General features: G+C 38.7%; 2 protein-coding genes across 13 annotated transcripts in view; one reads left to right on the top strand and one right to left on the bottom strand.

Annotated features, from left to right (window-relative positions):
* The window catches only part of LOC138920740 (phospholipid-transporting ATPase ABCA1-like), a 74,366-nt gene that overhangs the window by 10,160 nt on the left and 41,683 nt on the right, over nucleotides 1-22,523 (top strand). For 2 of the 12 annotated variants that reach the window (XM_070250912.1, XM_070250914.1), the window contains exons 3-7: nucleotides 1,843-1,905; nucleotides 2,483-2,631; nucleotides 4,317-4,441; nucleotides 10,671-10,757; nucleotides 17,207-17,322. In XM_070250912.1, coding sequence (XP_070107013.1) covers nucleotides 2,512-2,631; nucleotides 4,317-4,441; nucleotides 10,671-10,689 — 264 coding nt within the window. In that variant the 5' untranslated portion in view covers nucleotides 1,843-1,905; nucleotides 2,483-2,511 and the 3' untranslated portion in view covers nucleotides 10,690-10,757; nucleotides 17,207-17,322. Of the gene's footprint in view, nucleotides 1-1,842; nucleotides 1,906-2,482; nucleotides 2,632-4,316; nucleotides 4,618-4,859; nucleotides 10,470-10,670; nucleotides 10,758-14,356; nucleotides 14,540-17,206; nucleotides 19,409-22,102; nucleotides 22,376-22,523 lie in introns of those variants that run through there. The other 10 variants (XM_070250916.1, XM_070250917.1, XM_070250915.1 and 7 more) reach the window with 9 other exon arrangements.
* Nucleotides 11,545-22,225, bottom strand: LOC100061065 (protein NipSnap homolog 3A). Its single transcript, XM_023629809.2, has 6 exons — nucleotides 21,903-22,225; nucleotides 20,157-20,367; nucleotides 18,267-18,425; nucleotides 16,589-16,738; nucleotides 12,485-12,571; nucleotides 11,545-12,393 (listed from the first exon to the last, which is right to left on the bottom strand). Exons 1-6 carry the CDS (start codon nucleotides 21,960-21,962, stop codon nucleotides 12,317-12,319), a joined length of 744 nt encoding a protein of 247 aa, XP_023485577.2. The 5' UTR covers nucleotides 21,963-22,225; the 3' UTR covers nucleotides 11,545-12,316.

Below are 22,523 nucleotides of genomic sequence, written 5' to 3'. Positions count from 1 at the left end.
GTAATTTAAGCTATAGGTATTTATTGTGGCGTTAGCTCACAGTTCCTTTTTTGGTGTGTGTTATGCGAGATTATGTTTTGGGGAAAAAACTTCAGTAAAGGTGAATTACCATCACGTTTATGGGTTTATTTTTATTATTATTAATAAAAGTAGTTGGTAATAAAAAGTAATTCAATTTTCATTCAGTGCTTCCTTAACAGTTTCCTATTCATATCGGTGAATATTTCTTAAGCACCTGCTGTGTTTTGATCAGTGAATTAAATACTGTGAGAAGGAAAAAGGACTAGATGGTTCTTCTTGAGCTTGTCCACATGTCCTGATATTTCTCTATCAGCCTCTTTGCTTCTGGTCCTCTTAACATAAGTAGCAGGAAATATTTGTGAGCAGCTCAATATTAAATATAGTGTGAATTTATTTAATGTTTCTATTAATAAAACAAATTGTTTTTATTACTAAAACATGAACATATGTGTTTAATATATATCCATTATATCCCTTTTTAGATATCCCATATTAATTAGCTTTCTTTATGTTTTCCATTGGAAAGTGAATTCTAGTTCTGATGACATTTTAAAACTTCTCATCAATAAATGTAATTATGTCCTAAAATAGGCCTTGCATATCTATTGCTTTGAATAATCCTCGTGCTTCCCACTGGAGTTGGGAAGAAATGTTATGGGGGAAGTATTTCTGACCCTGTGCTATTTGTTTTGGAATTTTTTCCAAAAATGGCCAGTTTCTTTACTAGGTATAAGTTGAGACACCGTCTAGCTTTAAATGGACTTAGTTTGTGACATATTTTTTTCCTGAAGTTTCTCTTTCAAATGAACACCCATTATCCAGTGTTCTCCAGTGTATTTTTCTTTAGCTCCACAAATTGTCCCAGGTACCTTCTAGCTGAATAATCACTTCACTTTTTAATCTGTTTTAGGTTTCATTGACCATCACTGATTACTTTTGTAGCGTCCTTATAATTTGTTTTGTTTTATTTATTCTGAATATTGTATTGAGGACCAGAGCATTAATGCAAGGGGCTTGTTGACTGTGTCCAAACACAGAGGGCCTGTTGTCTCTTTTGCCCCTTGTTAGGTCCTTCAGGATACAGCCTAGGATTTTCCCAAACACATTCTATCATCTAAGTTCAAGTGTCCCTCTGTCTCTTATGAAAATTGACAGACACATAGTTTATGGGAAATCAGCACTACTCAGATTAAAATTCCCTCTGAAAAACACTCTAAGTTGACTTTTCAAGGTAACTTAATAGTACGTATTCCTAGAAGTAGGCTTCATATTCAAGATGATTTTCTTCTCAAATAAAGGCATTAAGTATTAAAAACTATAGTTCATAGTTTTCACACCCTGTGAAATCATATGAAGTTCTCACTCAGTATATGGAGGCAGTATAATTCCTATTTCATAGTTTTTTCACTGACTATCAGATGGTCCCGAGCCTGTGTGTTTCTTGGAAAGAGGCGTGTTGTTTGATGCATGTTACCAGAGTCTCGTTTATGATTATCTCATTAATGAGAGCTGGTCTTTCACTTGCTTGGTTAATCCTTTCCTCATTCCTGTTTAGCTGCCCTTCTCATTTTTAAAGAGGTTTTAGTGAATATTTACTTAAAATTTTCAAATCACATATCCCATTCCTATTGCTCTTTCTCAGAGAAACCTATTAGGTAGAAACCTAATAGGTTGTCACCGATAACCTATTTCACAGACAAGAGAACATCGGATTCCAATGTGCCTGATATCAGGCAGGAGCTTCAAGTGTATTGTCTTTTACTTAATCCCTTCTTATTCTCTTTCATTTCAGTTTGTGAAGTTTATATTTCCATTTTACAGATTAAAAGAAAAACATTGAACAAGAAGCTCAAAGAGGCTAGGAGACTTGCCAAAAGTAACAAAGTAAGTAGTTTAGAGCTGGTTCATTCATTTTAATTACTCTCCAATAATCCAGTGTTTGAGTATACCATAACTTCATTATTCTTTCCCTGTTGATATTTAAATGTTTCCTTATGTTTATTTTATACATAATGCTTCAGTGAGTAACTTTATGCATATCTCCTTGGGCACAACCTATAAGTAGAATTACTGAGTCAGCTTCACTGGTTCTTGCTTATTTGATCTTTAAAGTATCAGTTCATACTCCCACTGGCCGTGAATGGGATTTCCTTTTTCTCTACATTCTTTCTAGTTCTTCCACTGTAAGACTTTAATATTTGCCTATTTATGTGTGAGTAATAGCTCAATTTGATATACATTTCTCTGATTTCTTATGAATTGAGCATATTTTCATAATTTTATAGGCCATATTATTTTCATTTTTTGAGATCTCACTTTATTAGCATTACCCAATTTTCTGTTCTATTGTTCATATTTATCTCATTGATTTGAAGCCTTGCTGAAAATGCCAGAAAGAGGAGCATGGTGATGTCAAAAGTGCCTAAGGTAATAGGTGACCTTGAGTGTTGGCTTCTTGCAGAATCCAGAGAGACAGACCTGCTCAGCGGGATGGACGGCAAAGGCTCCTACCAGGTGAAGGGCTGGAAGCTCACACAGCAACAGTTTGTGGCCCTTTTGTGGAAGAGGCTGCTGATTGCCAGACGGAGTCGCAAGGGATTCTTTGCTCAGGTGAGAAGTGCTGTTCCAGGCAAGGACTCGGCCTCATGGGTGGTCCCCCTGACCAGTGGAGGCAGGATAGCATCGTGGGTATGAGACGGATGCTGGAGCCAGATTATCCATCTTTCCATGTCAGTTCTGCTTCTTGCCACTGGTGTATCTGCAGGCAGGTTACTCCTCTGTGCCTCAGTCTCCTCAGCTGTAAAATGGGGACAATAATAGGACCTGTGACATGGGGTTGTTATGAGGGTTAAAATGAGTGAGTGCTTAGACTAGGCCTCACATTAGTAATTATTATTATTATTATTTTAATATTAGTTTTATTGTAGAGGAGAGCATAACAAGGACAAATTTAGAAAACCTGGCTGGGCAAATTCAATTTCCATAACCTAAGAGCTGATATGCCCAGATGCGCTTGACATATGAACTTATTGGAAATATTATTTTTCTCTAAACTGATGTTTAACTGCAAACTGGTAGAAAAGATAACCAGAGAGGTCAGAAAAAAATTGATGAAGAGAGACGACTCGGTACTCTTACTGCCTGTGTGTCAGAGTCTGCATGCTAACTGGCTTGGTTAGGAGGGAGAAAATTATTCCAGTCTATGAAGTCAAGTAGCACAGAGGAAGAGTCTGCAGAGATTCTTGCCTACACACTGCGGGTGATGCAGAGAGTGTGAGTTTGGAGCATCCAGACCTCGATTTGAATTCTGGTTCTGCTACTTATTGGCTGTGTGACTTTGCGCAAGTTACTTAGTCTCTGTTAACTTGTTTGTTGATTGATGAGAATGATACTACTGCTTAGAGTTGTAAAGGTATTTGAATGAGGTAATTCTTATTTCAGTACTTTCCCATGTAATTATTCACTCAGTAATAATTTTATGCATTGAAACCCTAGTTTATTAGACCCAGGGGCATCATTTAAATCTTTAAGGTTTTTTAAGCATAGATTTTTTAGGAATAAATGGAAGAACCTTACAGTTTTCTTATAAAGTATGTACAGGTCCTTGTTCTCAGAGAAGGTACAGGGGTAAAGTTTGAGGAGGTACAAGAGGATTTAGATAATTATCCATTTTGAGGCCATCAAGGGAGACAATGGCTGCTTTCCCTTTCTTGGAGACATTGCTGTAGAGTGGGTTTATCAGAGTGTGGGATCTGAATGGGTCATCTAGTCTCGGTCTCAGATTACAAATGAGAAACTGAGGCCAGAGGAGGAAATGACTTCACATGGATCCGCTTGTAGTAGAGACAGAACCAGACTTCAGGTCTTCTGGCTTCTGGTCCAGGGCTTCTCATCTCAGCCTTCCTCTGAGCTGAGCTGGGCTCATGGCCCAGTGTGTCTTTCTCAGGTTTTCAGAGGGAAGACGGCAGGACTCAATGTTCTAAGTCACCCTGACATGTGACCACTGTTTACTCTCTGAAGTTTTCAGCTTAGTGTCTCTCCTAGGTAGCTAAGGCTGGTAGCTCCGGCTGCTAGCTTCCAGATATCCCTTAAAGGGAAGAGATTTAGTTTTTAGACTCCACAGCTTCCAAGCCATCAAGAATGCCTTGGTGGAGCTGGAGTATGGGCCCTGTGTTCCTCATTTGCATGCTGGCTGGTCTGGGTGCTGGCTGGATGTGTAGGAGCTTGTCGTTTGGTTTTTCTAAAACTTGCTGTTTTTCTGGCATTCCTTTTCCCCCTTCGCCCCTTGGTTATAGATTGTCCTGCCAGCTCTGTTTGTCTGCATTGCCCTGGTGTTCAGTCTGATTGTGCCACCCTTTGGCAAGTACCCCAGCCTGGAACTTCAGCCCTGGATGTACAATGAACAGTATACATTTGTCAGGTATGTGTTGGCCTTCTGTACCCAAGGAGAGAGGTGAGCTCAGGCAGACCAAAGGTGTTTACTATGCTGAGGGCCAAGGGGAAGTGATCTCAAGATTTCCACAGTGGAATGGATTTTATCTGCTGTGGTTAAAGCCCCTACACAAACGAATATTGGACGCAAAGAACAGCAGTGAACAAAACCTGAAATAATAGTTCTCTGTGGCCGCATTTGAGCTCCTTTCCTCCTTATACTGCTGTTGTCAGGAACCATCATATGTGTTTATGTAAATAATCTGCCCTTGCAGAAGAAATTTTTGAGCTATAGATAATAGATAATATCAGAGCAATATAGGCCAACAATATCAAGCATTTATTATCTAAAATTGCAAAAGAAATCTTTGAGCTATAATATCTTTCGATATTTATTTTGTTTTTAGTGCTGAATGGATTCCGACCCCTAGCGAACCTGTGGACAGCAGAGCAGAACCCTGCGTAGTCTTTTTGCGCCATCCTCTCCCCTTCCAGCACTGTATCAGACAATGCTCTGCTGCTATTCAAAAGGTTTTCATGGCCAATTTTTTCAGAAGTGGGTGGCCAGGTCCTTCTTCCTAGTCTGTCTCAGTGTGGAAGCGCCACTCAAACCTGTCCACCGTGGGTGACCCTGCTGGTATTTGAAATACTAGTGGCATAACTGTCAGCATCACAACAACACACAGCCACCACAATATGACAACCGACAGATGGGTGGTGTGGTTCCCTGACAGGGAAATAAACTTGAGCTGTGGTTGTGAGAGTGCTAAATCTTAACCACTAGACCAGCCGGGCTATGTTTAATTTTTGTAGTTTAATCACAGGGCTTCCATATACTGTCAAAGCATTGCATCTCCAAGTTCTTGTTTTCTGCACAGTACAATTCAAGCATTTATTATCTATACTCGTAGGTTGTAGATACTGGCTAGTGTTTGCTCTTTAGACAAAAATAACCCCTACTCTATAACAATCCAGTGCTTCAAACAAAAGGATAAAGGAATTTCTCACTCTTGTTCAGCAGAAATTTTCTTCATTCCTGTAGTATTGATAGACCTTCAGATGGAGGGGATCATGTCAGTGATATAAAGACAAAGGATACTTAAAAAAAAAACAAAATCAATCAATCTATGTATCTATCTATCTATCTGTCTGTCTGTCTATCTATCTATCTATCTCAGGTTTACTTTATTCTTCTATGCTTTCTATTCCAGGCTCACCCTGTGTTGCCCAGGGCTGTGGAACATGGGCGGGTTATGTGTTTGTAATCTGTGCCCAGTAGTCTGCTTTCTAATTGTCCATGCAAATATTCAGTCAATAAAATCTGCCTCCCCTTTCCTAGAAAACCCTGGTTTTCTGTGCCTAATGGATAATTGTGAAAGTACTCTTGAAATACTGATCCTTAATGAATTTTACTTCATATTAAAATACATAACATAAATGTGTATATGCATGTGTGTGTTTATACATATATATGTGCACACACACATGCAACTTTATACATATTTATACAATCTCCACTTTAGAGTCCTGTCATCCTGATACCTAATGTGTGGCCAGGGTCTGAGCTCCTTGTGGGTGAATCTGTGTTTTATTCATTTCTGTTTTAAGAACCTCGCACACAGGAAGTGCTTAATAAAGTGTTTAACTTAAAAACTTCTTTACATCCCAATTCCTAGTTTTAAGGAACTACTGAGCTGGCTGCTTCTCACGTACCCACATTAATGACATTCCTGAGGACGTGGAAACCCAGGAATTCTTGAATGCCCTCACTAAAGATCCTGGCTTCTGGATCCCATGTATGGAAGGAAACCCAATACCATGAGTGCCACTTTAGACCCTCCATGGCTGGCTTCTTGTGCTTTTCACCTGTTTTGATTTCTGAAACACCGACTGCATTTATCAGCTGCATGCCACACTGTGGCCACCATCATTGGTCCTTTGAATCATTTTTTATCTTAAAAAAGCTAATATAGTAACCTAATCAGAACATCTAGGAACAAACATCTGGGGAGTCTAACATCTTGCAAAGCAAATCATTATGGACATTTTTTACTGCTATAGAATATTAACATTGAATTTAATAGCTCTTTATACTTACTGGTCAAATGCTTTCTCCTTTTCCCCCTTCCACCAACTCCTGTGCTTAAGCGCAGCAGTGGGCTGCCATTATATATAATTTGCAGTGTGGCTTATCAGCTTCTCCACTTTAATAAGCTTAAAAGATGACATACTTTTTGTAATAACGCATATTTTCTTCTTTTAAAGTCATATATTTTTATTACATTTTTCTTCAAAATCCCTTTTTAAGGCACTATTTAAATAAATTCAGTGAATACCCATAAGCCTCTAAGTGTCTGGGTGGGAGAAGGCGAAGGTTGGTCAGGAGATAACTGAGTAAGACAGTGAAGAGAGGTGAGGAGCTTATAAGAGAGCCCAGTGCTGGTAGAGGTGGCTTCAGTTTTCCAGGCTGGAAAGACAAGAGGCACAGCCCTGACTCAGAGGCTACAGTTTGGATGAAGAGCACGAGAGATGTGCATTGGAGGCAGTCTTAAGGCAGGATCTCTATACTGACAACTCAAATTTTAAAATTTTAAGTTTTGTAAAAAGTGGTGGAACTGAGGGGAATTTGACTGGGACACTTTCCAGTGGCATTTAACTTTATCTCAGCCAATCATTTCTTGAATATTTTAGAGTGTGAGCTTCAGCAGGGCACCCTGTCTTCACTTAGACTTTTCCATTTAGTTGGTTGCTTTAGAGAGAAAACTAGAGAGCAACCCACAAAACTGTTTATTCAATTTTTCAGTACATACAAGTTAACAGAAGAAGTGTGGCTCTGCTTTAAGTTGGAGAATTATGAACCTGGAAGGACACTAGAAATAACTTGTTGAAACAAATCATTTCATTTTATTTTTTTTCATTTTATACACTTTATTTTTTGTTGGATAAATTTGACATGCAACATTGTTTAATTAAGGTGTATGTCAGAAACAAGTCATTTTATATTTTTATTTTACCCATGGAGAAAATAAGCCCCAAGAGGGTGAGTGACTAGTTGGTGGTCTCACAGTAATCCAAGGGGGCTGCCTACTTCACAAGTGAGTCTCTTGCCTGTGTGACTGAGCAGGTGGGGGTGCAGGGTGGGCTGGGAGCTTCTGCTTGGCAAGAAGGAGTGGATGACGTATCATTCAGGAGGGTTTCTTTCAGTCCTGATCTTAATTCTTGCCAGAGGGAAAAGTGTGTGAGTTTGAGGGCAGGGGGCTTGGACCACATTCTTCCCATATCTGAGGGTGCTTAGCCTGTTTCTCTATTTTGAAAAGTCAGCCTAGGTTACTGATTTGTTTGTGTTTAAGGCAGAACACAACACTCTGGATCAATGGGCTGTGGAAGAGACACTGTGGCCTCTCCCACAGTGGTGGTGACACAGGACAGGCTGTGACAGGTCCAGCTTCATCCCTGGTTCTGCCACAGATGAGCTGGTGACCTTGTATTGGCCACTCTGAGTCCCTGGGCCTATTTCCTCATCTTTGAATTAGGGAGGCTGGCTCATAAAACTTCTGCGGGTCTCCTCAACTCTGACATCCTCTGAGACTCTGAGTGTGGGAAGCAGTGCTGAGCCATTTTTTCTGAGATGGATTTCAGGAAGAGGCCTGCTTGTGATCTCTCTCTGCTGCTTTATCAGGATTCAGGTTGCAGGGTGAGGACAAGCAATTTTAAATGGGTGTAACAGCTAATCTATTCATCAGTATGATTCGGATGAACAGTATGAATCGAAGAAGTCATTAGGCATAGCCAATGATGCTACTCCCTAAATAAAAACGTTTTGTGACTATAAAGCATCATATTTTACTGTCTATTGTTTAGTAGTTTAGAAAAGTTTCCTGGAGGAGACTTTGGCTTGGCATAAGTGAATGGCCAGTGCCAAGAGCAGAATGGACCAGGTCTTGGTGGTTGGCTGATGGCGGTGCCTGGGCCCTGTGGGCAGGTTTGGTCACACTGTGGTCCACGTTTGAGGGACATGTGTCACTGTTGTCCTTGTTTTGTTTTCTGCCCCAATTCTGGTCCATAAAACACATGTGCTTGGTTTACTTTGAATTTAAAAAGCTGCTAGGGGCCAGGCCTGGTGGCGCAGTGTTTAAGTTCGCACGTTCCGCTTCTTGGCGGCCCGGGGTTCACAAGTTCGGATCCCGGGTGCAGACTTGGCACCGCTGGGCAAAAGCCATGCTGTGGTAGGCATCCCATGTATAAAGTAGAGGAACAGGAGCACAGACGTTAGCTCAGGGCCAGTCTTCCTCAGCAAAAAGAGGAGGATTGGCAGCAGTTAGCTCAGGGCTAATCTTCCTCAAAAAAAAAAAAAAGCTTCTAGTTCAGTCATATCTTATTTGATAAGGAGGTTTTTGAATTGGTTTAATCCAAAGTATGTCTTATATCCTAGTAATGCTTTTTTGCCAAATCAGATTCTCAGAGGGTCCTGTGTACTCAAGGACAGTTTTTCAGGCTTTTTACGTGGATTCAAGAAGGATTTGGATGGAAGAGGTGTTATCAAAACCACCTATTTTCCCTGCTTTTCAACCCATTTGTCCCTCTTTTAGTTTTGAAGGGAGAGGTGGAACTGGGAAAGAAAGAAGGAAGAATACTTGAAGTCCGTTCATACCTCTTGGAAAATGAGATACCTTACATGGATGCCTCAAAACTTACCTCCATCACTGCTTCCCACTTTTCCTCTTGGCCTTTTCTTCAAGGGCCAGGACCCACAGAACTCTGAGCAGAGCAAACTAGACCCCCCTATGGTGGCCCTCATGCTAGGAAAGAGCCACAGCCTGTCTATAAGCCCTCCTTAGCTTGTCTGGTCAGTGTCCCTCACTGCTCAGCCTGACTCCACATCTGCTTGCCTTGAGACCCAAGTTCAGGCCTGAGCCCACAAGGTTGGAGGAGCAGCTGTGAGATGAATGATCATTCTTTACTCAATGTCTCAGATGTCTCAGTCTGTCTGTAATCAGGCCCAGGCTCCTCCCCTTTCCTATTTAGTTTCTATTAGCCCCTAGGCAGCAATCATAGAGTTAAGAGATTGCCAGAATCCATTAGAGGAGGCCGAGGTCTAACTTTGTCTAACTTTGGACTTTCTTTGAAGAGGAAATTCATCTGAATGAAGCTTGTATATACTCATGTGATGTTTTCTGCTAAGGGATATCATGTTCCACACCGTCTGTGTTTTAATTTACGCTGTTCTTATAGATATAGTGGGTTTCCCCTGGGTGCCATTACTTCTCAATCACTTTCTCCAAGTCAAAATTAAGGATGCCATCAAACTAGTGAAGAAACACTTGAAGCTGGCCAAGGTACTTTATGCATCCCAAGACATGTCAGAAAAATGGGCCCAGAGTCCTGGTACATGGGAGTAGTTGGCATGTAAATCAGATGACCTAGCAGCTTATTGTTTAAGACTACTGAATAAAAGCCATCACTGGCATTTACCGATCTTGTGTCAGCCAAGGCTGAGCTACTCTGTATATTTAATAATTGAAAGTATAGATTCTGGGTATGGAGCATGGCAATTATTGTTTCTACTTATCTCCCACAGAATATCAATATAGGTCACTATGAATTTTATACCATACCTTGTGTAATGGGCTTATAAGACCATTCTTATAACAATGTATTAGAATTTTTGTACCAGATTGATATGCTATACACTGTTGTTTTCAAATTTATTTACAGCTGTAAGAATCTCACTTATTTGCATAGTATCCCACTAATATTTCTGTGTTTATTGTTTTTAAGTGACACCAGTCCTTTGTCTGTGAGAACTTACAACCTGCTGCTCTTATAAGGTCAAGAATAGTGGACCAAAGTGAACGCCATTAGGCCACTCTCAGACCTCTTTCAATATTTTCATTTTGGTACTGGACTCTTTTTTTAGACTCAGTGAAATCAGTTTTGCATTTGAATTTTCAGTCTTTTTGACTTGGAAATAATCATGTTTTAACTCTGAATAAAATAAACTGATTTTATTTATTGGACAGATGTTTTCCCCTGGGCATCAGATATTCATGTGTGTTTGTGTCCTCCTTGATTGAGTTCTCAACTGCATCAGTGACCCCTCAGATTCTCAATGACTTTCTCTTTTCCGGAAGAGCATGTCATTGGACATCCTTGTGTCCATCTGTGTCATCTCTGTGACGTCCTTCATCCCAGCCAGTTCTGTTGTCTTCCTGATCCAGGAGCAGATCAGTAAAATGAAGCACCTACAGATCATCAGCAGAATGAAGCCTGTCATCTACTGGCTCTCCAGTTTTGTCTGGGACATGGTAAGAACACTGGCCCGCTGCTACTTTATAAATCTCCATCAGGGCTGTGGACTGGATGAAAGAGCCCCTGGCTATCACCAGGAAATGTTTTAGCTAGTCTAAAGACGAACAAAAAAGGAAAAAGGCAGAGGCAGTTATACACTTTCATGACACCAAACATGGTGTAAAGCATAGAGCCAATCTCACACCAGAGAGACCCTCTGTCCACAATGACTGCAATTGATACCACCATCACATAATTTCCTAAAAGTGACAACTTTTCAAAGGAACACTGAAGTGGAAGACAGTCAGTCAAAACTCCAGTGCCTCTAACCTGTCTGATAGGTTTTAACCTCGAGATTCAGGCTATTCTCTGCCTTAGGAGGAAATTCGTCTGTCCTTTGAATCCCTGAGGACCAGCAAAATGAGAGTTGACTGTGCTTCCTGTTTTTCAATTTTCCTTCAGACAGCTAATACATAATTTACTATGTTGTATTTGTAATATATGTTAGAAACACAAAATAATATAGCTGTAAATATAGGAGAGCTCGGAAGTACCAAGTCTAGTTTAAGAAGGCTGAGGCACTCAACTAAAATAAAAATTAAAGTTATTTGTGGGAAAATCCCAGCACATCTGTGACAGTACTGAAGAAATTCTCCTTGTAGGGTTACTATCATGCTATTTACTTGAGGTAACAAAATTTACAATAAAGACAGTACACTATTACTGTCTCATTACCTTATAGCAACACAACGATAGCTCCAGAGAAGAGGATAAAAATATAAAACACAATAAAAAGAATCAGAATGGTTATATAGGCTTTTATTAGGGCAAACATTTCCATAACCATAAATCTCTCATTAAAACAAACAGATGTCCCAAGTATCTCTCTTAAACAGTGATCCAAATTGAAGTAAGAATTAGTAAAATTAACTGTAAATGAAGACATTTCAGCATATAAACCAATGAATCTTCAACTGAGATTTTTAATACCAGGACCTAATAGTATTTTTCAAGTAAGTGATGAATTATTAATGTGAAAACCATAATTAATACAGGTGACACAGATGATATACTTTTCCATAGTAAAGAAATATGTTTAATGTTTTTATGAATCCTCTTTAGTATTACAAAATAAACTTTATTGGAAAAAACTTTGAAAATCTCAGAAAAACAGAAACAATGAAAAGGTTGACAATGTATATAAATAATTAAAAATATTATCACAGGCATGGAAATGTAATCATTTGAATATAATAAAATGCTATAAAAGCAGAAGCTTGTCAAAATAGAGAATAAGAGATATTCTGAAACAAGTGAAAAATCAAGATCTTGTAGTAATTAAAAGTATTTTTATAACGTATGACAGTTACTGAAATGCCAAGGGGAAAATGAACAGAACTAGTTCCTGAAGTTGTCGTGACAATGTAAAAAGGTAGCTTTTAAAAATGCAAGGGACATAGTGAATTAACTCACCACCTCCTTCAAATAAAAATGAGAATCTCTTGGGAGAATTTAAGCACCTTTAGCAGACACATCTTATGGCAGTTAATGAAATGCTTCGTATTTCAGTGGAAAACTATTTCAACGGTGAAAATGAGGTAGGAATCAGAAGCATATTCTGCTGAGACTCAAGGAAGTTAACACTTTCTCGAACTGGAAAAAACATTTCATAAGAAGGCATATAAAGTTATTGACTGAATCAAATTTGTTCTAAAAATCATTCATGCCTAGTGAAACAGCTTACCCGCTGCCACAACTCTGGGATCCTCATGAGACTCATGTCTCCCAGCTGCTCGACTATCTGCACTCTCATTCCACCAAAGAACGTGAACTGCAGAAATAAACCAGAAATAGGATCTGAGATTATGGCATTATTACAAATAAGAAATACAGGAAAATCAGAGTGTTGTCTTGTTCTTTAAATCAGAATAGTGAGTATCAAAAAGGTAAAAGTATGTTGATAAGATTTCAGAGGGGTTAGAGATTTGGGGGAGAAATTTATAAATAATCAAACTGCTTTTATAGATGAAGAAAAAGAAAGCTGGAGAGGGGAAGTAAAGTAACAGATAAAAACACAATCAAGACTAAATGGAAGTTTCATGACTTCCTAATACATTTTATTTTATTTAAAAAAAGCAAGAGTATAAAAATATTGTGTTTACTACTGATAATTTGGATGATACAAAGAAGAAAATAAAAAGTAACAATCCTAACTGCCAAGAGAAAACCTCTATTAATATTTAGTGTATTTCCTTTAAAAAATATGAGTAAAATCAAATTAGGGTCTTACTGTATATTATGCTTAGTAATAGAGTTTTAAAAATCAACAATGAGTATTTTCTATGGCAATAACATTAATTTTTAATGGTTATCTGAATTCCTCCTTATAGATATAACAACATTTTACCCCAACTAACTCCTTATTGTTGAACAATTAGATTATTTCCAATATTTCAATATTCTATGACATACTGAAACAAATATTCTCGTGCATAATTTTTAATAAAATTTTTATAATTAAAATGTAACGCATTTTAGCTTTATATGAAAATGCAGATAAAAAGTGAAAATAGGAATCATTTCTATACCACCCAGAAATAACCACTTTTATATTTGGTGTATCTCCTTCCATATTTATGTATATCTGTATGTATTTTTATATATATTTATAAATACATAAACACATATAAGAATATATGTTTATGGTTATATAAATACAAGAGATATACGAGGCATATATGTATATTTCTGTATTACATGTCTATTACATAAAGGGTAATACCCGGGGCCGGGCCGGTGGCACAGTGTTTAAGTGCACACATTCCACTTCGGCAGCCCAGTGTTCACCGGTTCGGATCCCAGATGCAGACATGGCACTGCTTGGCAAGCCACGCTGTGGTAGGCATCCCACATATAAAGTAGAGGAACATGGGCACGGATGTTAGCTCAGGGCTAGTCTTCCTCAGCAAAAAAAAGAGGAGGATTGATTGGCAGCAGATGTTAGCTCAGGGCTAATCTTACTCAAAAAAAAAAAAAAAAAGAGGGTAATACCACTTTGTTTCCAATGTTTCCCTATTGTAAACAATGCTAACATAAACTTCCTTAGAGCAGCACCTACATGTGTATCTATAATAACAATGTCGTTGACAACTACTACTAATGTTTAGTAGGTGCTTACTATGTGCCAGGCCTCGTTTTACAGTTTTCATGTATTAACTCATTTAGTCTTCATAATAATCTTTGGTGGTAGGTTATGATTATCATCATTTTATGGATGAGAAAACTAAGGCACAGTGAGGTTAGGTAACTTACCCAAGGACACAAAGTTATAAGTGATGGAGCTGGGATTCAAACCCAGGCAGTCTGGATCTGATTATTTTCTTAATATACCTCCTAAAATTTAAATTAAGAGAACCAAAGAATATTTCTTATATAGATACAGTTATGGATATACAGTGTATATATTATACACTGTGCTCCAGAAGTGAAGTAATGATTTATACTTAGCATATTACCATTCTCCTAGAACACTGAGAACGAATTTAAGATGAAAAAGTGTGTGCACAGGGGCTGGCCCCGTGGCCGAGTGGTTAAAAGTTCATGTGCTCTGCTGCAGGCGGCCCAGTGTTTCATCGGTTCGAATCCTGGGCGCAGACATGGCACTGCTCATCGAACCAGGCTGAGGCAGCATCCCACATGCCACAACTAGAAGGACCCACAACTAAGAATATACAACTATGTACCGGGGGGCTTTGGGGAGAGAAAGGACAACAATAAAATCTTAAAAAAAAAAAAAAAAGTATGTGCACAGTTTCAGTAGTTTTCTCTTATTAAAAGTTATACATGTCCATTGTAGTAAATTAGAGACTTAAAAAACTTAATTTCATCATTCAAATATGACTATATATTTTATATCCTTTCAACTTTACTTCTTGTATTACTAAACACACCTACACATCCCATGCATATTTCCTAGACTATTGGCAAAAACAATTAAAAAATTAAGGCTTTTTATATATATTGTCAAAAATTTAGGGGGAAAAAATTAAGCCAATCTGAACCGTACACAATATAATAGTACTTATTTTTCCCTGACCTATCTAATACCAAATCTAATATGTCTTTATTAGGTGAAAAATGGCGTCTCATTATAGTTTTAATCTGCATCATCTTTAATGCATATTTAGTAGTCATCTGTGTATCTACCTTTGCATAAGTTCTTATTTTTCTTTTGGATTTCATTTATGGTATTCTGAGAATGCACAAAGTTTGAGGCTTTGTATAATAAAATCATCAGTTGATTCTTTTTTCCTTTATAGTTTCCTCATTTGCTTTTTGGCTTAAAAATATCATTCCCATCCATATTATTAAATACATGCAGCTGTATTTTGTTTTAGAAATTCTATGAATTCAATTTTTTATTGAAATCTATAATCTACATTTTATTTTAGTGTATAGTGTGAGATAAGCATCTAATAATTTTCATAGTAATTTTTCTCCATGCATTTTCCAACTTGAACATACATCTATTTTTGTATAGTCTGACTCTTTTCTTATACTATATTACTAGAAATTGAATTTCTGGGCAACGATCAGCTCAGCTTTGGATACATTAGAGGTTTGAGATATCCATTGGGCATGAAGTGGAGAAGACAAGGAGGCAATTGGATATTATGAGTCTTTCAAATATTTATTAGCTATTCTAAGTCATTTATCCTTTCACATAAACTTTACAAACATTTTTCAGTTTGCCACAAAAAAATCCTCTGAAATTCTAATTGGAGTATCTTTCAACTCTATAAGTTAAATATCCCCAAAGCATGTTTTATTAAATACATTAATATACTATATATATAGTATATATACTATATATACCTAAGTAGTGGGAAATGGGTAGTTTTTTCTTTGGGCTTGACAGTGTTTTTAATATTTATAATAAGTATGTATTACTTTTTCACCCAAAAACAATCTCCTATCCCATGTAATGTTACTAAAAAAAAGTCACAAAAGGTCCAAACTTCTAGTTCTGGGGATGTAATACACAACATGATAACTATAGTTAACAATATCATATTATATATTTGAAACATGCTAATAGAGTACATCTTAAAAGTTCTCATCAGAGGGGCTGGCCTAGTGGCATAGTGGTTAAGTTTGCATGTTCTGCTTTGGTGGCTGAGGCTTCATGGGTTCAGATCCTGGGTGCAGACCTATACACTGCTTATTAAGCCATCTTGTGGTGGCGTCCCACATATAAAGTAGAGGAAGACTGGCACAGATGTTAGCTCAGGGACAATCTTCCTCACCAAAAAAAAAAAGAAAAAGTTCTCATCTCAAGAAAAAAACGTTCTTATCATGAGAAAAAATATTTGTAACTATGTGAGGTGATGATATTAACTTAACTTATCGTGGTAATCATTTCACAATATATACATATATCAAATCATTATGTTGTACACCTTAAACTTATACGATGTTATACGTAAGTTATATCTCAATAAAACTAGAAAATAGAAAAAATCAATAAAAGTACATTTTGAGGAAAAAAACGATGATTAAAGGAACAGACGATTTCTTGAGGTTCCTTGCAGTTTTTAAAATTTTATCATTTTGATGTATCAGGGAAAAGAAGTTCAGTATTTGAAAAAGGCTTCATAAGGTATTAATATTCTAAATAAATAAGATGTATAACAGGTTTGTTCAATCCTTAAAATTATAAGAAACTAAAAATTTGGCAATAAAAAATAAAATATATTCCATACTGAGAACAGAGACAAACCGACCCAAGGAACTTAAGTAGATCACCAATATACTTTGCAATTTCATAGAAGAAATGGACTTACTATACCTCGGTTGAGTGCTCCATATTCTGTGTGGAAAACTCCAACTAGTTTTGAGTAGCCTCGATTGACATGAGTATGAACTGCCCTTTTAAATGGATCACCCCACAGAGCTGGCCCACCAGGTTTCATCTGAAAAGTAGCCAGTTCATAGACTCCTAGAGGAAGGAGAATTATTATTTTACAGGACACATCCAAACAATTTCTAATCACGTTTAGTTTGGTTCCAGTGGAAGGTTAATCTACATATACAGATTTGGAGGATCATACATGTATAGATGTTTATGTAGATATATTAATAATTTTCATTGTTTTTTTTGCTTTTATGTTTACAAAGTCCTTGTCCTAGTTTAAGGGTCAGTTGTTAAGCTTATCATACAGAACAAAGGAAAAGGACTGAAAGCTATAAGTAAGCTATTGTCTAAAATATATTTAATTGGTAAAATTTGTCAATAAAACAGTGACACTTATAATGAGAATGTGAGAGTTTTATAATGGCATAGGATTTTTTAGCTGCCTGAGTCTATACTTTTAAAAAAGAACTGAATAAGGAAGTATTTTCATTCTCTTACAGTTCCATTCTTCTAATTTCTACTACTTTTTTCTTTATATAATTTCTCCCACAGGGTTCCATTTTTAACAGGAGCAGCAAGTAAATAATGGACCTGAAGTGACTGCCTCAGCGTTTTTAAAGAAAAGAAAAACCCTAAAGGAGATGGTTTTATTATTCCTAAATAACCAGGTAAATACTTGAAAAGCATTTTACCTTCTGGATGGAATATAAGGTGGGTGGAGAGAAAGAAACTAGGGGACAAGTAGATTTGAGAAGTAAAAAAGGAAAATATGCAAAAGTTACTGAAAAATCATGAACAACCCAGAGGAAGAGAACCAAGATTTGAGACTGAGAAGCCAGCTAGTTCATTTAGACGGTGCTGAAAGGCAAGGGGCATCTACAATGGGTAAGGATCAAATAAGGCTTTTCAGATCTCTTATTACATAAAATGCACTACAAAGTTGGGAATAATAAGGGAAATAAAATAAATTTAAATTAGCTTATGCTTTTTCTAATCTGACCTTTGTTTAAAACTGGATTGAGGTAATTATTTCTTTAAGTCAGCAAGAAGTGAAATCAGCAAGAAGACAAATCTTTAGGAATTATTTTCAAACTGAGAAATAAGAAAGAGGAAGAAATAAAAGTTAGACTACAGTAATACAACTTGGCAATTTCAGTTCATTTATTACCCCAATTTTATAAGCAAACGTACAAAATTATTTAAGATTAGTTATAATTTATGGAAAAGTACTTTTATATTTAAAAGTTTATATTATTTAAAAATTATGACAAAATATCGCACACTATCCATCACCTACCCACACATGTTCCCTGCTTTCAAGGCCCAGCTACTCAACCTTTACTCACCATGTCAACTTTTCTATAATACAGCTAAACTTTAAGTATCAGTAAGATACCAACTTGGAAAAATACTTCATCATTTAATGCTCATTTTTTAAAGGATAAGCTAAGAGCTCCAATTTATTTTTATCTCAATGATCAACATATGTGCCTATATTAGACAAAGGACTAAATTCATTAATCCTTTTCCGGTAGAACTTTAGTTTTTATAGTTTAAAGTCTTTTGTATTTTCTCCATCAAAATTCAAAGTGACTAAGAGGGAAGGACTTACCTTCTTTTGGAGGTTTTTCTAATTTGCTCCATGGCACCAGGTAAGCAATCTCACTCTCTTGTTTATCAATAAGAGCCAAGTTGGGAATGAGAAATTTTTCTTGCCATTCCTTGTCTTTGGCCAAGGCTTTCCGAACTTCAGTTCGATGAGCAAAATTATCTATGGGAAGAAAAGGAATAAGAAAACACTGTACTTTTTCTGAATTTCACTCAACTCAGCAAATTTTCATTGAGGCTGCATAAGGACATTGTGTTATATCAGTGGATACACCAACATATATAGACGTGACATCTGTCCCCAAGTTTCTCATGGTCTAAGAGGGGAGCAGAAATGTAAACAACTAATGCTAATGTGAGACAGGCGGCTTTATAGGCTCTACCACTTGGTAGGTAGTTGTGTGACTTAGGTAAGTTATTGAATCTTTCTGTGCCTGGTTCTTACTCTGTGAAATGGGATAATGATAATAGCGTCTACCTCCAGGGTTGTTGTGAGAATTAGCTACCTGGTTAGTACTCAATATATATTCACTATTTGTATTAATTTAATTTGAGGCAATTAAGTTATAGTGCCAGTTTAGAAAAAGGCAATTTTTCTTTGGTGGTGAGGGGTGGTTAGGTCAGGGTACACCCTGAATTAAATTTAACATAAATGAAATTAAGATGCACTTTTATAGCCTCTTGTTCTTTGAACAAACAGCTTATAAAGAAATAGTGCTGATTCTTTTACTTATTTTCACCCATTCTTTTTACCCAGTACTATTTCTTTTCTGTTTGATACGAAACAAGTATAAACATGTACTAACATATGGGCATAGTACTATATTTACTGTTAGGACCTCATAAGACTCATGGTAAAAGAGTTTTCTATGGTTCATGCTGCAGGTAAGGAATAACATTTATCTTAGCCTAAGTAAGTTATATCAGGACCTTACTAGTAATTTTTTTAATGGGATACAATTCAGCTGGTGGCACACTAAATTGTGCATAAATTGTTTTTTAATGGGGTTTGTTATGTTACAACATGGAAAACCCCGAAACTATAGCCATGTTAAGTATAGAATGAGCACTTTTCATATTAAAGTATTTTATGCCTGTTAACTGTGGATACTGATGACCAAACAATAAATGAAATTATTGAAAGTTCTTTGGCTATCATCATGTCCTGAATGTGGACTTCACTGAAGATCAGACACTGAAGCAAGAAACACTCTGGGAATTCCTGTAGCCTGTTCTTCTTCCTCTACTAAACCAGCGGCAGGTTAGCTTCAATGTGGGGAGAACTCTGATTCCTTTTCCTTTACCTCCCTAGACTGTATAGTGACAGTGAATTCCTTGAAACTCTGGGGTGCAGAAATAAAACAGAAGTGGTCCTGAGACATAACAGAATGATTAAATCTTACAGATGGGTGAGGGCTTCAAAGTTAACTATCATCCTCTATCAACCTCCATTTCCCTAAAGCCCCTAGATGTTTGAATGATACCTGCTAAAACTGATATCCAGTCCTGGCTTCAATAATAAGAAAAAATAATTCTACTTTTCTTTTATGATCTTAACCCATGTGGGTTCTTGCAATCACTACTTTAAATTTTTCATAAAGCATCTTTATAATAAATCATTCTAAAATTTTCCTGAGAGTTAAAGTCTAGTTCACAATTTTATGACTTGAAATTTGAGGTGCCACATTTTCCTATCACATTCCCATATGATAATATTTGTTCCAGCAATGGGCTGTTAGAGGTGTAATCACTGAGTTTATTTGTTTTGGTACTGCTTTTTAAAAGTTTTATTAAGCTGTGTATATCTATAGTAATATAGATCCAAGAACTAAGTCTCATGTAACATCCAAGAGAATGAAAATCTGTACTGAATACTTAAGCAGTTGACTCATACCATACTTCCAAATATGAAACACTTTATTCATTCTGCCTCCAAATTCTACACTCCAAAATCCAACCAATTCAGAATGAGCTGTCCGAAGATGAACGTTTTTCTTAAAATTTTCCAGGAACTCATTCATCTTTGAGGGCTTAAGATAATAGGTACGGAATTCATAGAACGTTCCTTCATATTGTCTGGGGCCTGTAGCAAAAGATGAGCACACCTGAAGAAAGATAAGGCAAATTTAAGTATTTTGGGAAGGCACGGTTTCTAATATTATGTTACAACTAATCTGAGTCTGGAAACAAGGGACACTCAGTAGAATCATAATCTGTGTTTGTACTTCTGTTGTCGTCTCTCCATAGACACTTGTTTAGAGAGATGTCAATAAAGGTAGCTAAGTATTTTAAATATATAGCTACTGTTTCCTAGAAAGGGGTCCAATTTTAGTCACTTTTTCATGAGAAATTGCTCATAAGAAGGCACTGGGGCACCTTCTTTACCTAAGAACTATAATTTGGATCCTGATAAATTTTACAAATAGTGTTTCCTTATTTAGCCCATATTCCATCTTTAATCAATAATATATGTGTTAGAGTTAAGCATTTTAAAAAGTTTTATAAAATATACAGGTATTTTGGCTGGCATAACAGAAATGTGTTCACTAGCAAAAAATTGATTCTTTTTTAAAAAGGTTCTTAAACAATGGAACTACGCTGGGGAGGAACCATGAGTGCTTCAGGATCCTGTATCTCCACATTAGGGCTCATCTCCACAACAATGACTTTCAATTCACTTAGAACAACTGGTCCACGTTTAATTAACTCAAATTTCAGAATAAAGTTGTAAGGAATAATTCTTCGCCCTCCCCCAGTAAAGAGAGAATCAGAAGGATATAGACTGTACTGCTAATCTCCGGTGAAAGGGCCATTAATGCCTCTTCCTTAGTTTTCACCAGAAAGTCAGTTTCTAGGTTAACCCCCTTCTTGTCCTGCCCGTTGAGAAAGGAGTACTAGTCTAAACATCTAAAAGAAAAAGATCTCTGGTTAGATTCCGATAAGCCAATTCCCTACAGATAAGGCTGACACAAAAATCTACCCAGCATACTTCTCGTCTAAGGTTGAGTTTATCATATTTGCCGCGAGGTTCCTGACCCGCCCGGCTTGGGCGCCGAGCGCAGGAGACACCGGGCAGCTGGGCAGCTGCTCCACCGCCCGCACCCTGGCCTCCTCTTCAAGGTTCTCTGCAAAATGCTCGGGAGCTGCCTATTTCATTGAAAGCCGGGAGGCCGGTTCTGCCGCCAGCGGCGGGTGGACGTTTTCTCCTGCTGCCTCCAGTCTGGAGGGGCCGGCTTGTCAAGCGACCAATCGATAGTTGAGCCCACAACAGGCGGCACAGGCCCCAGCGCGCCGAGCACAGGAGCGGGGCTGCAGGGACGCGGGGGCCGGCGCTGCAGGGGTGTCCTCAGGGCCGCCTGGCACCTGGGCCAGAAACCCTCTGTCCACGGCTGTCTGCGAGCCGCCCGGGAGGCGACACTGGCAGCGGGTCTTCCCCCGTCGACTCCCTTCCAGCTCCCGCGCATCCCGGGGTCCGCGCCTCCGGGTTCTGGGACTCGCGCTAGAACGTCGGCGGCGGCACCGCGCTCGCAGGTTTGACGCGCCAGCCGGGTGGGCGCATGCGCGGGGCCGCGCGCTCCCGCAGACGCCCGCTCCGCCCCTCCCCCAGAGCGCGGCCTGGGCGCGTCCCCGCCGCCGGTACCTGAGGCGCGAGCGTCCGCGCGGCCAGAACCCTGGTCAGGCAGCTTCGGAGGCCGAGCATGGCGCCGCTTCGAGCGCAGACGGCAGCCAGCCGGGATTCTCTCGGAGTCTCGTCGTCCTACGCCTTCCCGACTGGCGGAGAGCGGCGACCGCAGCCAGGGCGGCGCAGGCTCGGGGCGGGCCCGGCGGGGTCAGCTCCGCCCCGACGCTGGGGAGGCGCGGCCCGACCGCCCAGTCCGCCAGGCGGGCCGGCGTGGCGCGTGTGTGTCCGCACGGAGCCTCGGGTCCCGTGGGTTTCCTCAGACCGTCTCACCCGGGACGTCCGAGGGGACGTTAGGATTGGCTGAAGGCTGAGGTCGCTCCCGGACCTGCTTTCCGGGCCCGTTGCCTCATTTCCACGCTCAGTTGGGAACGACTCGTGAATGTGTGTGTGGACGCGGGTGTCTGTCCGTGAGGGGGAGGATGGATGCGCAGGTGTGATGCTTTGTGTTACGATGGTGGAGGGTTTTGTTGGGTATGATGCCGACTAGGGAGCCTTCGCTGTTTTGCACTAAGTGAATTCTCCTTCCTCGTCGCCGCCTCCAGCGTGACGTTGTAAGGCTCCTAACAATTTACATTGTGT

Source organism: Equus caballus, chromosome 25 (assembly GCF_041296265.1).
Source record: "Equus caballus isolate H_3958 breed thoroughbred chromosome 25, TB-T2T, whole genome shotgun sequence".
Taxonomy (NCBI): Eukaryota; Metazoa; Chordata; class Mammalia; order Perissodactyla; family Equidae; genus Equus; species Equus caballus.
Note: the sequence above shows the minus strand (reverse complement) of the source record. Positions and strands in the feature narration are given on the sequence as shown.

Coding starts and splice junctions, on each gene's coding strand:
- LOC100061065 (XM_023629809.2), bottom strand. CDS start 21,962: ATGCTCGGCCTCCGAAGCTGCCTGACCAGGGTTCTGGCCGCGCGGACG. Junction 16,739..18,266: donor AGAAAAACCTCCAAAAGAAG/GTAAGTCCTTCC, acceptor TCCTTCCTCTAG/GAGTCTATGAACTGGCTACT. Junction 12,394..12,484: donor TCCCAGAGTTGTGGCAGCGG/GTAAGCTGTTTC, acceptor TGTTTTTTCCAG/TTCGAGAAAGTGTTAACTTC.